This window comes from Crocuta crocuta, unplaced genomic scaffold, assembly GCF_008692635.1.
Source record: "Crocuta crocuta isolate KB4526 unplaced genomic scaffold, BGI_CrCroc_1.0 scaffold489, whole genome shotgun sequence".
NCBI classification, from domain to species: Eukaryota; Metazoa; Chordata; class Mammalia; order Carnivora; family Hyaenidae; genus Crocuta; species Crocuta crocuta.
This window is the reverse complement of record NW_027531874.1, coordinates 83,905-99,527: the sequence shown is the minus strand read 5'-3', so window position 1 is coordinate 99,527 and position 15,623 is coordinate 83,905. Positions and strand designations below refer to the sequence as shown.

General features: G+C 41.3%; 1 protein-coding gene across 6 annotated transcripts in view; it reads left to right on the top strand.

Moving 5' to 3' along the window:
* The first annotated feature begins 2,721 nt into the window (after window positions 1–2,721).
* Window positions 2,722–15,623, top strand: part of TRNT1 (tRNA nucleotidyl transferase 1) — a 19,321-nt gene continuing 6,419 nt past the window's right edge. The window contains exons 1-4 of one of the 6 annotated variants that reach the window (XM_077772919.1): window positions 2,722–2,770; window positions 3,848–4,019; window positions 8,986–9,179; window positions 12,939–13,077. In XM_077772919.1, coding sequence (XP_077629045.1) covers window positions 3,875–4,019; window positions 8,986–9,179; window positions 12,939–13,077 — 478 coding nt within the window. In that variant the 5' untranslated portion in view covers window positions 2,722–2,770; window positions 3,848–3,874. Of the gene's footprint in view, window positions 2,771–2,813; window positions 2,900–3,125; window positions 3,367–3,847; window positions 4,020–5,512; window positions 5,581–8,345; window positions 8,837–8,985; window positions 9,180–12,938; window positions 13,078–15,623 lie in introns of those variants that run through there. The other 5 variants (XM_077772921.1, XM_077772920.1, XM_077772925.1 and 2 more) reach the window with 5 other exon arrangements.

Sequence of the window (15,623 nt, the reverse complement as noted above, 5' to 3'; positions counted from 1 at the left end):
TGAGGAGTTATCTCATTTATATAGCTCAGTGATATTTCTTTTCATGGATGTATCACAGTTTACTTACCATTTATCTGTTGGAAGAAATACGGCTTTTTTCCAAGTCTGGGTGATGATCAGTAAGGCTACTAGGACCATCCACGCACATTTTTTTTTTTAATGTGAACATATGTTTTCATTGGTCTCAGCTAAATATCAAGGAGTAGGGTTGCTGGGTTGTCTATTGAGTAGGTATAACTTTATCAGAAACCACCAAACTGTTTTCTATAGTGGTTGTAGCACTTTGTATTCTCACTAGTGGTGTATGAGTTCTAGTTGATTCACATCATCACCAGCACTTGATACTACCAGGCTTTTTATTAAAACCTTCTAATAGGTACACAGCGGCATCTCACTGTGGTTTCAGTTTGCATATCCCTGATAAATGATGATGTTGACTATCTTTACATGATTGGTTGACAAACATATAGCTTCTTCTGTTACATTTATTCCTACATTTTAATCTATATCTGTATAATTTTAGCTACTATTAAAATTAGAATTTGTTTATAACTATTTGCTGCTACTTAATAAAATACATGTGGTTTTAAATTATTAAACGAGAATCCTAAAACCTTACTAAATTCATTAATTCTAAAAGTTATGTTGATTCCTATGTAAACCATTATGTCATCTGAAAAACAGTGCTGCTTCTTTCCTAATCAAGAAAGAATAATCAGGAATGTAATAATCATTATACCTTTTACTTCTTTTTCATGACTTATGTTAACGGTTATGAACTATGGTAAAATGTTGAACAGAAGTCATTAACTGGGCATCTTTTTCCTGATATCAAGGGAAAAGTAGTCAAATCTTACCATTAAGTATGATAGTAGCCGGGCACTTGGGTGGCTGAGTCGACTGAGTGTCTGACTTGGGCTCCGGTCATGATCTCACAGTCCTGAGTTCGAGCCCCATATCTGGTTGCTGTCAGCACAGAGCCTGCTTTGGATCCTCTTTTTCCCTCTCTCTCTGACCCCATCCTGCTTGCACTCTCTCAAAACTAAACAAACATTAAGTATGATAGTAGCTGTACATTTTTCACAGATGTCCTTTAACAGATCAAGGAAGTCTTCTAATCTCAATTTTCTGAGAATAATCATCATTAATAACTGTGGGATTTAAGTGCTTTTTCTGCATCTATTGGGATGATCATATAATTTTCTTTTTTAGTTTTCTAATATGGTAAACACAATGATTAGGTTTCAATTGTTAAATCCACCTTGGATTCCGGGCATCAACCAAATGTGATCAAAATCCAATTTGCTTGATTCGGTTTTCTAATATTTCATTAAATATATATGTTTCTAGGCTCATGTGGCTATTGATGTATAAATTCTTTTTTGGTAATATCTACTTCAGGTTTGTTATCAGTGTCATGCTGGCCCCAAATAAGAGGAATAGTGTTTCTTTCCCCCCTCTATTTTCTGAACAAAAATTGTGCATTGGTGTTATTTCTTCTATTTCTTCCTTAAGTGGTTGATAAATTTGACCACTAAAACCATCAGGGCCTGGAATTAGCTTTGTGGTAAGTTTGTTGAACAAACTTCAGTTTCTTTCATAGTAAAAGGATTGTTTAGATTTTAAATTTCTTCCTGTTTCCGTTTTGATGCATGTCTAAAAGAATTTGTCCATTTCATCCACATATTTGTTGGCATAAAATCGTCCATAATGTCTTCTATTCTCCTGTTAACGTCTACATTTCTGTAGTGATATGCTCTTTTACACTGAATTCTCTGTATTTTTTTCTTCTTTAGCCTAGTTAGGATATGCGAATATACATATTTATTGCCATGTTAAGGAGTATAAATCAATGCTTTGCCTCTGAATGGCAACTTGGAAAACTGGTTCTGTGCTTCTCAAAACGGGATACTTAACAGCCCTGAAGATAAGAGGGCTGATCATTGGAAACCACAGAAATACCAGAGCACATGAATGTTTTAGGGAAATTAAATAATTTAAAGTGGTATTAGAAAGACTATACTTAAATAAAATCTGCATCAAACGTTTCATTTTCATTTTTAAAGATAATTGGGAAATTTCTTGGAAATGTCGCTTTTTAAGGATTTGGGACTTTACTCCCACTCCTTTGCCGTTTTATTTACTCTTCTCGGCCTTGGAAAAAAACACAAATCCAAGTTCTTCACTTTGCACCTGCAATAGTTTTCTGACTTCACAAAATCTAGGCGGGAAATTAAAACACGCCCGGTCATTTAAATTGACCAGAGGGCTTACAGTTAGAATGAGTGTCTCTAACCTTCTGCTTAGGTCCTGATGAAGCGTCTCTGCCAAGAATAGTAACACTAAGTGAGTATTTCTTCCTTGCTGGGAAGTAATAGGACGTTTAAGCCTGGCAACCCCTAAAATAGGTTTTACTGACAGTCAGTGACACTTGTCCAACGACACACAGATATGCAATGCAGATGGACGTCTGACCACCTCCGAGAAAGAGAAAGGTGTGGGGAGATGTAATTAAAATAAATAACAGACCCTCGTCCCTCAAGAGCCCCACAGCTCGTCCCGGGTGGGCGCTGCGTTCCGAGGCGCGGGAAGGCTGCGCTCTTCCACTCGCCGCGCCATAGAGAGGCGGGAGCGGCAGAGAGCACAGGCTGAGGCCCGCCGTCGCCCGGCTGCGATGCCTCATTCACCGCCGACAGGCGCGCGGCGGTGACGTCACGGCGCACGCCGTCCGGAAGTGCGCGGAGCTGCGTTGACGGCTGCGGCGAGGCTGGTAAGCGGACTCGCGGGGTGCGTGCGGGAGGCGTGCGGGAGGCGTGCGGTCTGCCGCTGCGCGGAGGGAAGCTGGGCGACTGCCGCGGCTGGCTGTTCCCCATGCGGGGTCACCTGGGGCGACCGTGAGGTGGGGAGAGGGCGTCACTTCACCGTGGAAGAGAGCCCAACGTGGATGGAGGTCGTGCGGGCGCGTCCCTGCCACGTTCCAGTGACTGCAGGCTTATTCATCGGGCTTCCCCGGGAACTTTCCTTTCCTTGCGGCCGGGCCCGGGAGGGTCTCACTAAGCTTTCGGTCCGGCACCCGCTGTGGGGGACGGGACATGCCACTTCAGGGTCAGGGCCCTCAGCGGCTTTTTCTGATTGGAGGCGGAGTTGGACTGTTTTTCTCCCCAACGTGGTCTGGGTGAGGGGGACTCGCCTCACCTCCTGGTGGGAGACGCCGCTTTTTGAAACCTGCTTCCCAAGGAAAGGAATGGTTCTCCAGTGCCCTTCTTCGGGGTCACTTGAAGTCACCTTGGTCCCTCAAAGAGGCCCACTTTACATGGAAAACAGGGTGTGAGTGGGACCCAGGAGCTGGCATAATGGGAAGGAATGGTAAATGCGGAAAAAGTGGGCAGCAAAGACAAGTCTTGGGAAAACATGTTTTTCAGTGCCTAGGAAATATCCCTGGGTCATAAATCTGAGGGCCAGGTGGGAAAGTACAGTGATAAACATTAAGTGACTGTCCCATGTTTTGGAGGAGGCCAAGTGTTCCCGCAAGTGTTTGCATTTTCTGCAGCCACTGTCCCTAGACTGATCCCCTCAAGCTTTAACCGAAACCCACCTCTCCAGAGGGTATTGTAGCAGTAGTAGGTGATGACGACAGCAGACAGTAAGTGCTTCAGGAATACAAAAGTGGACGGCTGCAAGCATAGATCTACTTATAGGTGACTGTCCCTCATATCGTCACTTTTTTCAGTTTTTCCATCTGAACAGGAGATGAGAGTCTCTCAGTTGTTAAATAAAATTCCAACAGATCCCTTTGTTTTCCTTGACTTGTACATTTCATTACCGTGCATGCGTGTTTGTCTCCTAGATGTATGGTTGGTGACTTTGTCCCCAGATGCTGAGGTGCCTGAGTCCGTGGCACAGGCCACTACTGAGCTGTAGGAGTAGGCTGTGCCTTTTCAAGCACTATCTGTTTACAATGAAGTTGCAGTCTCCAGAATTCCAGTCACTATTCACGGCAGGATTGAAGAGTCTGACAGGTGAGAGATCAGGATGCTTTCTTGCTTTGGAAGCCCATGTAATTAGAGAAGCACAAGGTTAATGTTTTATAGCCAATACTCACGGGTTGGGGTTTTTTTGTTGTTTTTGTTGTTGTTGTTGTTGTTGTTGTTTTGCTGTTGACCTGATGCAAGAAAGGTTTACGATGGGGAATCCAAAACTGTAGCCAAAGTGTTAAGAGTCCAGCAGTGACTTCAGTTACAAAGCATGGCTTTTCTGTATATTATACTAAATACATACATTCTAGGATTTGGCTTACTAACTTAATGAGTAGATATATTTTTTTGTGGATGAGGAAACAGAGGCTTAGGAATGTGCCCACGTTTTTATAATAGCCGGGGAGCTGACTTTTGAACTTGTGCAGTCTCTTTTCAGAACCCAGTTTGTAACCACCAAGCTGCATTTCCTTCCTAGGTATAAGTGCTTTTGGAGAGAACTGAAGGCAGAAGGAAATAGGAATCCCCTCTGTGCACATGCAGCTCACCGGGAAGGAGCACAGAAAATGACCATAGCTAAGTGCTCGATTACAGCAGCTTCCATTGCTTGTCACAGTTTTCTCATTCCTTACCTTGGTCCCTGCGTATCAGCACTGCTGTTGCTGAAGCGGCCATACTGCTGCTTTTCAAAGCCTGTGGTATTTTAGTGGCCCTTAAGAAATCCATTAAGGTGTATGTGTGTAGAAACATGACTGATACAGTGATTTACAACCCTAGCTGTCCATTAGATTCACCTGGGAAGCTATTAAGATCTACAGACTTTTTGGTCCCACCCTGACCCAATGAACTGGAATCTCTGGAGAGGATGGGCATCTATAAATTTTTATAAGAGCTCCACTCTCTTAATTCTGATGCACAAAAGGCAAGGAACCATGACATTATATTCATTCCTTGTATTAGTTTATTCCCAAAGATACTTTCCTATTCTTGACATTAGATGATTTTTTAGATACATGTCAGAGGTCAGTGATTCAGAACTTGTTGATTCATATAGATTCTTCATGTGGTCTTGAAGTGAAGGGCCTAAAGCTGATACTTCATTGTGAGTCTTAATTAAAGTGAAAAATGCTAGAAACTCCCAGTGCAGTAGAAGTATCAGTCACATGTGCGATGTAAAGTTTTCTAGTAACCATATTGAAGGTAAAGAGAAATGGGTGAAATTAACTAATAGATTACATAATTAGTAAATAAATTAATGAAATAAAATTATTTTCGTCATTTCATTTTATCAACTGTATTTAAGATACCATAATTTTAATATAAAATTTGTGTAAAAATTATTAAGGAAGCATTTCACATCCTTCCTGTAACACATCTTTGAAATCTGGTGGTTCGCACATACTGACCATCTTAATTCAGACTCACCACATTTCAAGTGCTCAGTTCAGTTACCATATGTGCCTCCTGTTTGAACAAGTTTAGAAGCTCCAAATCTGAGTTGAATTCAAGCTTGTTCTTTCTTTATATGCCTTTCTCAGCTCCTAATCTTCCCATCTTCAGTTGCAAGAGGCCTCTTGGAAGAAAGGTGCCCAATGCTTGGATGTAGGTAATTAACTGTTGTTGGCCTGTTTCAGGTCCTTCTGCTCTGGATATTGATTGCTATAGGTTCTTGAACATCTTTTAACAATTTCACTTGGCTTACTAACCCTTACCTCAAGAGTTGAATTGTCTCCACTTTGAGAGGTGAAGTCCTAAGGATTTAGATTTAGATTTAGAAGTCCTAAGTCCTAAGGATTTAGAAACTAAATAGGGTGGGAAGATACAGGTAGTTTTATCCACAGGGTCTTGTCCCTGAGAGACTGGCAAATGGGAGTATAGACATTTTCTAGAGTTGACATTTTTAGGATATAGTGGATGTAGCAAGAATGGAATGTTTTAGTACAAAGCTCATCAGTTAGAAAATCAAATCATTGGTTTTGTTTTTTGCTACTTTCTGAAGACCTGGGTGTCCTGGTTAAATATGATATTCTGCATGAAAACACTAAAAAACACACACACAGTAATGATGACTATTGTGTGGTGATTCTGTGCAGTCAAATTCTATACCAGTTCTCAGATCTTAATAGCTGCTTTGCCACATGTGAAATTAGTTTCCAGTATGTAAGGATTTGGGAACTAGGACAGTGGATTATCTGTACACTATATAGGGTTTTATAATTTGTCAGTTTATGTCATGTAATTTTTCCTTTTGCTTGAGGACAGCACTGTAGAGGCATGTTAGAAACATAAAAGTTTTTTTCCCCATTCTGTACATGAGACTAAAGTTTGAAACATAGTGAGTTTTGCCTAAGTTACATGGTTAGTGGACAAGCCAGAGCTTCTTTGGCCACTTGGCTGTGGTCCATAAGCAGTGCTAGGCATGTGTACTCAGCAGTTAGCTTTTAACTGCTTAGGTATGTGATGTCATAAAGCCATCAGAGTAACATTTGGGACAGTAGGAACATTTGCTCACTCTTTTGAACCTAGGATATCACAGTTAAGTTCTTTTGTGAACCAGGTTGGTATAAAGATGAGTAATACAGGTTTTCTACCCTGAGAATAAACAGGTAATTTTAGTATAATTAGTACACATAATTAGCTAGATCAGTATTTTTTTCCCACCTCGGGTGGTACCCATTAGTGAATCATAAAGTCAGTTTAGTGGTCATGAAGAGGATAGAATAGCTGAGATTGTATGGTATGTATTTTGTGAAACTTGGTTTTAAATATGAATGACTGCCATGCAAAATGCCTTTGTTGGTGTGGGTTGTGCACCAAGGCATTTCATGGCCAGCTGCTCAGCTAGATGTTTGGGTGAAGTGATCCGTAGGAGCAAATTTAGAGGGAAACTACCCGGAGAGTTCGGTGAATGTAAAGTGTGATGCAGAGATTAGTGAGAAGAGACAGAAATGGGTCAGGAGGCCCTTGTGTAATGTACTGATGAAATGTCGGTCGTGTGCTGGTCAGAGGAACAGTGGCGTAGCTTAATCAAGTTAGTGATTTAGAGCCCTATGTGTAGACTGTGGAAGCTGGATTTAAGAAGGCTGGTGTAGTCCTCTTATTCAGGAAGGAGATAAAGAGACTCTGAACTAGGGAGAAATGAGGGTAGTGTCCAGAAATAGATTGGCACTCCTTAACATTTTGGGTCATGGACCTCTATAAATCTCATGAAAACTGGACTGACATATGTGGTTTTTATATTTTATTTTAAGGGACCCATGAACCCCTTATTAAGGAGCCCTTATTAAGACAGATAGTGGGACTTGACAGGAAATGTGGAGTGAAAGAAGATGAGCATATACTCTTGGGAAGGACTTAGCTCTGGAAGAGCTTTTTTTTTAATGTTTTATTTATTTCTGAGAGAGACAGAGTGGCAGTGTGAGCAGGAGAGGGTCAGAGAGAGAGGGAGACACAGAATTGGAAGCAGGCTCCAGGCTCTGAGCTGGCTGTCAGCGCAGAGCCCCACGTGGGGCTCAAACCCATGAACCGTGAGATCGTGACCTGAGCCGAAGTCGGACCCTTAGCCAACTGAGCCACCCAGGCGCCCCCGGAAGAGCTTTTAAGTTAAGGCCTGGCGGCAGAGGGAGTGAGGGAGCATTTGTTACTTGGTAGCAGATCATTTTAGATACAGTGTGCAGAGAGCGGGGTGGAAGGTTTAGGAAGGATCGGTAGAGGAGGAGCAAAAACAGATTAGGGGTAGGGATGGAGGTTAACATGGCAGGTTGTGATTAGGGACTCCAGAACTCTGACACATGTAACTCGGTGCTGAATACAGTGATAGTGCCCATCAGCCAGAGAGCACAAGGAGCACGCCAGGTGAGTTGTTACTCCTTGCAGTGAGGGAGAACACTGACCAAGGAGAACCTTGGAGTATCTCAGCAAAAGGTTTTTAGAAAGGATTTCTTGTGGGATTTGTGTTTGTATCCTGTTTTAGGGCGTGTGCTAAGAAGTGAGGCTTTGCTGTGGGTTAGATGGTATCAGCCAGCAAGTATAAATCTGTGATGGGTATCTTGACTCTTAACTAGAAGGTGAGAACCCAGCACTATGCTCTGTTAACTGATGTAAATAAGGAGCAGTCACATGTATTAATTGTCATAAGGTGGTGTTTTTGATAGTGTTTGTGTCTCTTCTCCGTTCAGACATGATTACTAGTTGTCTTGTGTTAACTGCTTCATCATGCTCACTGAGTGGACTTCTCTGACATGAATGTCCTCTGAGATTGTTTATGTTCAACAGGAGAGCGCCGAGGCCCAGTTGTGGGTGCCAGGCTAGCTCGTGTCAATACCAAGGCTTAGGGGGTTGAATCCGGCCATTTTATGGATGTCATCCTTACTAGATCATCTAGGTACTAGATGATGTCCTTTAGTCATGTATGTAATTACAGTAGACTTTGTTTTGTCCGCTCTAGGTCTCCTGGACTGAGGTCCTTATAGTAGTTTTCAGTGTTACATGGCTTTTCTAGAACACATAGGAGCAGAAATAAAGTGCACTTTTTCTCTTGGCAGATTCTTCGCTGTAACATTATCATACCCAGTGTGGTACACTAATGTTTCACAGTTCCATAGTTTCATGCATGAATATATGAATATACAGTTTCACCGTCAGCACACAAAGAGAAATATGTGTAAGAACACCTCACAATTCTGAAGTATGTACATAAACCTGGAGAAAAAGCAGAGTTTTTCACTTTACTTTTTGGTTCTAATTCAAATTTATATCAGTGACGTTGGGGTATTGTGGAATTCTGAATTATTTTCCAAATCAGCCAAAAAAATTTCTGCAAGTTCCCTGCTCTCACAATTGTGACAGGCCTTCTATTATAGGTAAGTCACTTCATTTCTGTGGGCCATGTTCTCCTAATTCTTATCTGAAAAGGTTCAGTTAAATAATCTCTGCTGTTCCTAATAGATTGGAAAAGCTTTATACTTTTATAATTAAACACACTGAAGTAAAAACCATTCTTTCTCCTCAGAATTATTTGTCAAAGAAAATCATGAGTTAAGAATAGCAGGAGGAGCAGTGAGGGATTTATTAAATGGAGTAAAGCCTCAAGATGTGGATTTTGCTACCACTGCTACCCCTGCTCAAATGAAGGAGATGTTTCAGTCTGCTGGTATTCGCATGATAAACAACAAAGGAGAAAAGCATGGGACAATTACTGCCAGGGTGAGTGAAAGGTTTGAAAGCAATCACATTGCCTTTCTTTTAAGTAAAAAAAAAAAAATAATTTAATATTTATTTATTTTTGAGAGACAGCGAGAGACAGAGTGCAAGCCGCGGAGGGGCAGAAAGGGGGAGACAGAATCCGAAGCAGGCTCCAGGCTCTGAGCTGTCAGCACAGAGCCCTATGCAGAGCTCAAACCCACAGACCACGACATCATGACCTGAGCTGAAATCAGACACTTAACCAACTGAGCCACCCAGGCACCCCTGTCTTTCTTTTAATTTTTAAAACTTTTATATATTCATTTTTAGGTTTTTAAAAAAACCCAAGTAACAAAATAGTAAAAAAAAAACTATGTCACCTATGTGCCAGAGGCACACAATGGGTTAAGTGGGTGGCTCAGTGGGTTAAGCACCTGGCATCCTACTCTTAGTTTCGCCCCAGGTCGTGATCTTGCAGCTTCTGGGTTCGAGCCCCACATCAGGCTCTGGGCTGATGGTGCAGACCCTGCTTGGGATTTCTCTCTCCCTCTCTCTCTGCCCCTGCCCTGCTCTCTTTCTTTATCTCTCTCAAAATAAACATTAAAAAAAATGTCATTCTCTCTCTCTCTCTTAAACCCTGCATCCTCCTTTGCTGTAGCCTCCTCTGCTGTAGCTATTTGGTGCGGTACTCACCCGTTAGACCCACAGTTCTGAAAAAGACCTTTCTATGCTGCAGTATTTGTTTCGAATTTCCCAGTTGTACGATGGTGTCCACCGACTGGTGCATGGGAGAGTGGCTCAGCTTCCTTCCCAGCAGCATAGGCAGTTCTCCCTCTTTTTCTTAGTATTCGGGCACCATCATTTTTGCTGAATTCAGATTCAGTGTTTACATTTCTAACTATGGCTTACAGCTGGATTGTGAAGCGTATCGTGACTACCTTTCTTGGGTGATTTTGGTTTTCCCTGCACTTAATAACATGTTTCTTTGATGTAGCTTTCTGTGCGCCACTGATTCATTCCTGTACTCTGTAAAATTCTTAGTAGAGTAAACCAGAGTAAACCCGTCAAGTTTCAGTTCCTTTGTTTTGAGCCACCTCACCTCTCCTCACATCTGTATGTTCTCTCCTGAACATACAGGAGAGCATTTTCTCTCCTTACATCTGTATGTTCTGGCCTGGATCCTCATTCCTCATCCTGAGATTTCCTTGCACCAGATTCTGGGAATCTCCTGGCCTCTTCCTTACTAGACTGCCTTGGTTCTGAGTCCTGTGTGGTATTCTTCCTTGGTTTTGGTCTCATTCAAAAAATTTTTTTAGTGTTTATTTTTGAGAGAGAGAGACAGACAGAGAGGAAGACACAGAATCCAAAGCAGGCTCCAGGCTCTAGGCTCTGAGCTGTGAGCACAGAGCCCAGCATGGGACTCGAACTCATGAACCATTCATGAGTTCCGCCTTCAGCTCATGACCTGAGCTGAAGGCGGATGCTTACCCAACTGAGCCAGCCAGGTGCCCTGATTTTTGCTCTCATTTTAATAGTCTGAAACCTGAAAAGCTTTACATATCTGAAAATATTCTTATTTTACCTTCACACTGGTTGGATAGTTTTCCTGGTTGTGGAATACAAGGCTGCCAATCATCTTCACTGAGAAATGTAAAGACTTTGTTTTCCACCTGCCAGTGTTGCCACTGGGAAGTCTGAGCTCATTCACGGTTCTCTTCTGTTTGAGACCAGATTTTTTTGTACCCCTACCCCTGAAGCCTTTCTGATCTTTTTATCAGATGTTTGCAGTTCCAAGATGCTGTGCTTGGTTTAGATATGTTTTTTCATTCATTGTGTGGGGACACTCAGTGGGCCCTCTTGTATTCCTCTAATTCAATCCCTTCATTCAGTGTCCTCAGCTTTGGAAACTCCTGTGATGTTTGGACCATGGGGATTGATCTTACATCTTTACTCTTGTCTCCTAATTTATATTCTCCTATCTTTAGTTATCATTCCATGATATTGCCTTTATATGTGCATCCAGTTTTTCTGTTCATATTTGCAACCTGTGCTATTTAAAAATTTTTTAAGAGGTCTTTCTTCTTTTGAAAACTTGTTTCAGATGCAGTATCTTATTTCCTTTAGGATACCAATTAATAGTTACTTGGACAATGTCTCTCTTTCCTCTGAGCTTTTTCTGTCTTTCCCGTTGGCTTTCATTGAATGTGGGTTTGGTTCTTAACGTTTGTGTGATCCACTGGTATTTGTAAAGTGATTTGAGAGCTTTACTCTAATTTTGTATGGGAAATGTCAGCCAATTAGTTGTGGGACCATCAGTGTCCATATAAGTAGGCCTGTTCCTTATTCCAGAATAAGGCTGGTTGTTAACATTTTGAAAACCAAGTGGGGAAAGGGAATGAGGGTCATGTTGATTTTTTTCACTTCATCGTGTTTTCATTGTGGTGCTTCACTCCCACTGTTTTTCTATACCTGGTGTCCCAAGATGTAACTATTTTTAGGTCAGCCTTTCTAATGAGCTAATCTCTAGTTCTTTGGGTAAGGTAGGCATTCCAGGCATCTGTTTCTTACATTGATTTTCACAGTCTTCATATTTCTTTAAAAAAATTTTTTAATGTTTATATTTGAGAGAGAGCATGAGCAGGGCAGGGAGAGAGGTAGACAGAATGTGAAGCAGGCTCCAGGCGTTGAGCTATTAGCACAGATCCCGATGCAGGGCTTGAACCCATGAACTGCAAGATTATGACCTGAGCCAAAGTCACTTAACCGACTGAGCCACTCAGGCACCTCTTGTCTTCATATTTCAAACCCTTTACTTACCACTTGTCTTTAGAGAAAACTTGTGCTTTAAATTCTTGAGTTCTAGAACTAACTTGTTTCTAGAAAAGAAATGACATTGAGAGGAATTTCAGAACAGACTTCCAATAATCACTAGTAGTTTTTAGTTCTTAATGAAGTGATTCCAAATTCCTGCAAGGCATGTAAAACCCTTTGTTGTCTACCCCTCAGTGCTAGCATACTGTTTGTCAGCTATACTTCTTTGTGCATAGAATATCCCTCTTTCTCTCCGCTGTGACTTTGGCCATCTTTTCTCTTCATTTGAAATGTTATCCCCACATGTGCATGTACAGACCCTACTTAGGCTCAGCTCACATGTCAGTGTGTCAGAGTTGCAGGATGTGTTAAGGGTTTGTATTTTTTCCCCTATCAGTCCTTTGTTCAATGGCATATATGCTGTAAATTGATAATCAGCTCTTTGTAAACCAGAGTTATTAAAAAATATTTCAGAGTAGCTTGATTTGAAATTGAAGAACTAGAATGTATTAAAGGCCTCCTCACTTCTCTGCCACAACATTTGTTAGAGTTGTCATTTTTTTTTTTAACATTGGGCTCCCTTTTTTTTTTTTAAGTTTATTTACTTATTTTTGAGAAGGGGGGATGGCGGAGACAGAGAATCTCAAGCAGGCTGTGTGTGTGCTGTCAGCGCAGAGCCCAATGTGGGGTTCCATCTCATAAACCGTGAGATCATGACGTGAGCTGATATCAAGAGTTGGACACTTACCTGACTCAGCCACCCAGGCGCCTCAAACTCCTCTTTTTAAATTAAGATGCATTTATTTTTTTAAAATATTCTTTGGATCTGATTTGGAATATTGTGGTTGTCTTTCTGTTTCAAGATATTTGTACAATAGGTGACTATGAAAAGATATATGTGTCAGGACTCATTTTTTTCAGTGCATCCAGTGTTATAAAAACTAATTTTAAAAAACCATTTCATTACAGCTTCATGAAGAAAACTTTGAAATTACTACACTGCGGATTGATGTTGTCACTGATGGAAGACACGCTGAGGTAGAATTCACAACTGATTGGCAGAAAGATGCTGAGCGCAGAGATCTGACTATAAATTCTATGTTTTTAGGTAATATCTGGAGATAATGTTCTAATCCAGTCTATCCGAAAGCTGCCTTTTCTGGAATTCTGGAAATGTCCTCCAACCTGAGAGGTTGCGTTAGTTTCATCTGAGAGACAGTGTAGCATATGGGTTAAAAGATGATTGTGAAGCCAGAAGTCCCAGGTTCAAATTCTGACTCCATGACTTACTAGCTATAAAAGGAAGATGTTAATATTAGCTTCCTTTGTAAGGCCCTTCTGAGGATTAAAAGAGGTAATTTTAAGTCCTTAGAACAGTGACTGGCACATATACACAGTTAGTGTTAACTTACTAATTACATCTAAAAATAGTTAACATTTTGGGTAAGAAAAATGCACCCACAAAAATCCCGCATGTTACTCTCCACTGCAGGCTTTCATGCATTCCTACCCTAGCTCTTCTTCCCTCTTTGGGTGCCCGTGGTGCATATTGCTAACTGACTTCAGCAGCCTCTCTGTTGCTGTGTCTAGGCACAACATCACATTCTTTCATGGCATTGCATTTTAGGAATCATGTAGAATCAGAGTTGTCCTGCAAGAGAAAACCTGTTTATCATCTGAGCGTGATTTTTGTGTTAATGAGACTCCTAATAGGTGAACTAAGTTAGTGCTTAATTGAAGCATTATTTTCTGTACTTTAAATTTTACGCAAGCCCTTTATGTTTAAAACTTTGGATTAGAAAAGAGAGATGCAGCATCCACTTTACATAATCTAGTTGTGGCAGCAGTAATAGTGAAAGGATCAAGTATAGGTTTCCTGGCTATGCAAAAGTATTCTGTGTCACCTTTCTTAAATTGAAATGGTGTAAGGTGAGGAAGCAATTACTATTTCATCAAAATGAAAATTCTTTTCCAGATTTCTTTCAGTTAGTGAAAACAGCTATCAGAGTAGGTCTTTTGTAAAGGCAGTATGGCCTCAAGTGAACTTTCATATAGTGGAGAAAGCCTGTGACAGGATTTGCTTCCTGGGATGGAGAAGGGGGTTGTAGGTGAGATCTCCTGATAAATACATTAAAAATGATGTCTTGAGCACCTGCTAGGTTCTGGGTCACTTGATATACTTAATCTCATTTAACTGGCAGAAAAACTTCATTGAGTATAAAATCCATTTAATGAGGAAATAGACTGAGATGTTAACTTTGTTCAAGTCACACAGTGCCATGATTGGAGCTCGGGTTTCTATGGCCTACGTGATTCATGAGCAGACAGAGCCCAGTTGGGGCAGGTTTCTCTCTATTATGTGATCAAATTACAAGTGTTCAGTCCTTTTTTTTTTTTTTTTTAGTTTTTAATATTCATTTTTGAGAGACATTATGAGTTGGGGAGGTACAGAGAGGGAGGGAGACACACAGTCCGTAGAAGGCTCCAGACTAAGAGCTCTCAGCACAGGGCCCAACATGAATCTTCTCATGGAGTGCAAGATCATGACCTGGGTTGAAGACGGACGTTTAACCCAGGTGCCCCCCTTTCTTAACCTCATTTTGATTTAGGGTAAACTCCAATTAGTACAATGTATAATATCTGTAACTAGCTTTTCCGAAGCATACCTAACTAAAAGAGGTTAATATTCTTTCTTCAGTATACTCTTTTATAAAGGTAAAAGCTGTTCTTATTGCTACTACTGTTTTGTTTTCTTTTGTTTAAGTTTATTTATTTTGAGAGAGAGGAGGAAGAGAATCCCAAGCAGGGTCTGTCTGCACTATCAGTGCAGAGCCTGACACAGAGCTTGAACTCACCAGCTGTGAGAGTATAACCTGAGCCGAAACCAAAAGTCAGACACTTAACTGACTGAGCCACCCAGGTGCCCCTGTACTACTGTTTTCTACCTTTGCTGAGCTCTCATAATGTGCTGGGCACGGTTCTGAGCACATCATAGAAACTGAATCTTCCCAGCATCCCTATGAAGCAGATACTGCTATTTAACCTACAGTCACTTGCCTAAAGTCATCCATGCAGCTGGTAAATTGAAGAATTTGGATTTCAACATAAATGTCCTGGCTCTGGAGGTCACATTTTTTTTTTTTTAATGTTTATTTATTTCTAGGAGACAGAGAGAGAGACAGCGTGAGCAGGGGAGGGTCAGAGAGAGAGGGAGTCACAGACTGAAACAGGCTCCAGGCTCTGAGCTGGCAGTCAGCACAGAGCCTGATGCGGGGCTCGAACCCACGAACCGTGAGATCATGACTTAAGCAAAAGTCGGACGCTTAACCAACTAAGCCACCCAGGCACCCCAATCACATTTTTTTTTTTTTTACAAATAATTTATTAAGTGGGTTTCCATATAACACCCAGTGCTCATCCCCACAAGTGCCCACCTCCATGCCCATCTCCCCTCCTCCCCCCCACACCCATGAGTCCTCTGTTCTCAGCATTCAAGAGTCTCTCATGGTTTGCCTCTCTCCCTTTCCCCCACCATTTTCCCCCTTCTTCTCCCCCTTGTTCCTCAGTTAAGTTCCTCCTACTCCTCCTATACAAACATATGATATTTGTCCTTCTCTGCCTGACTTATTTCGCTCAGCATAACACCCTCAAGGT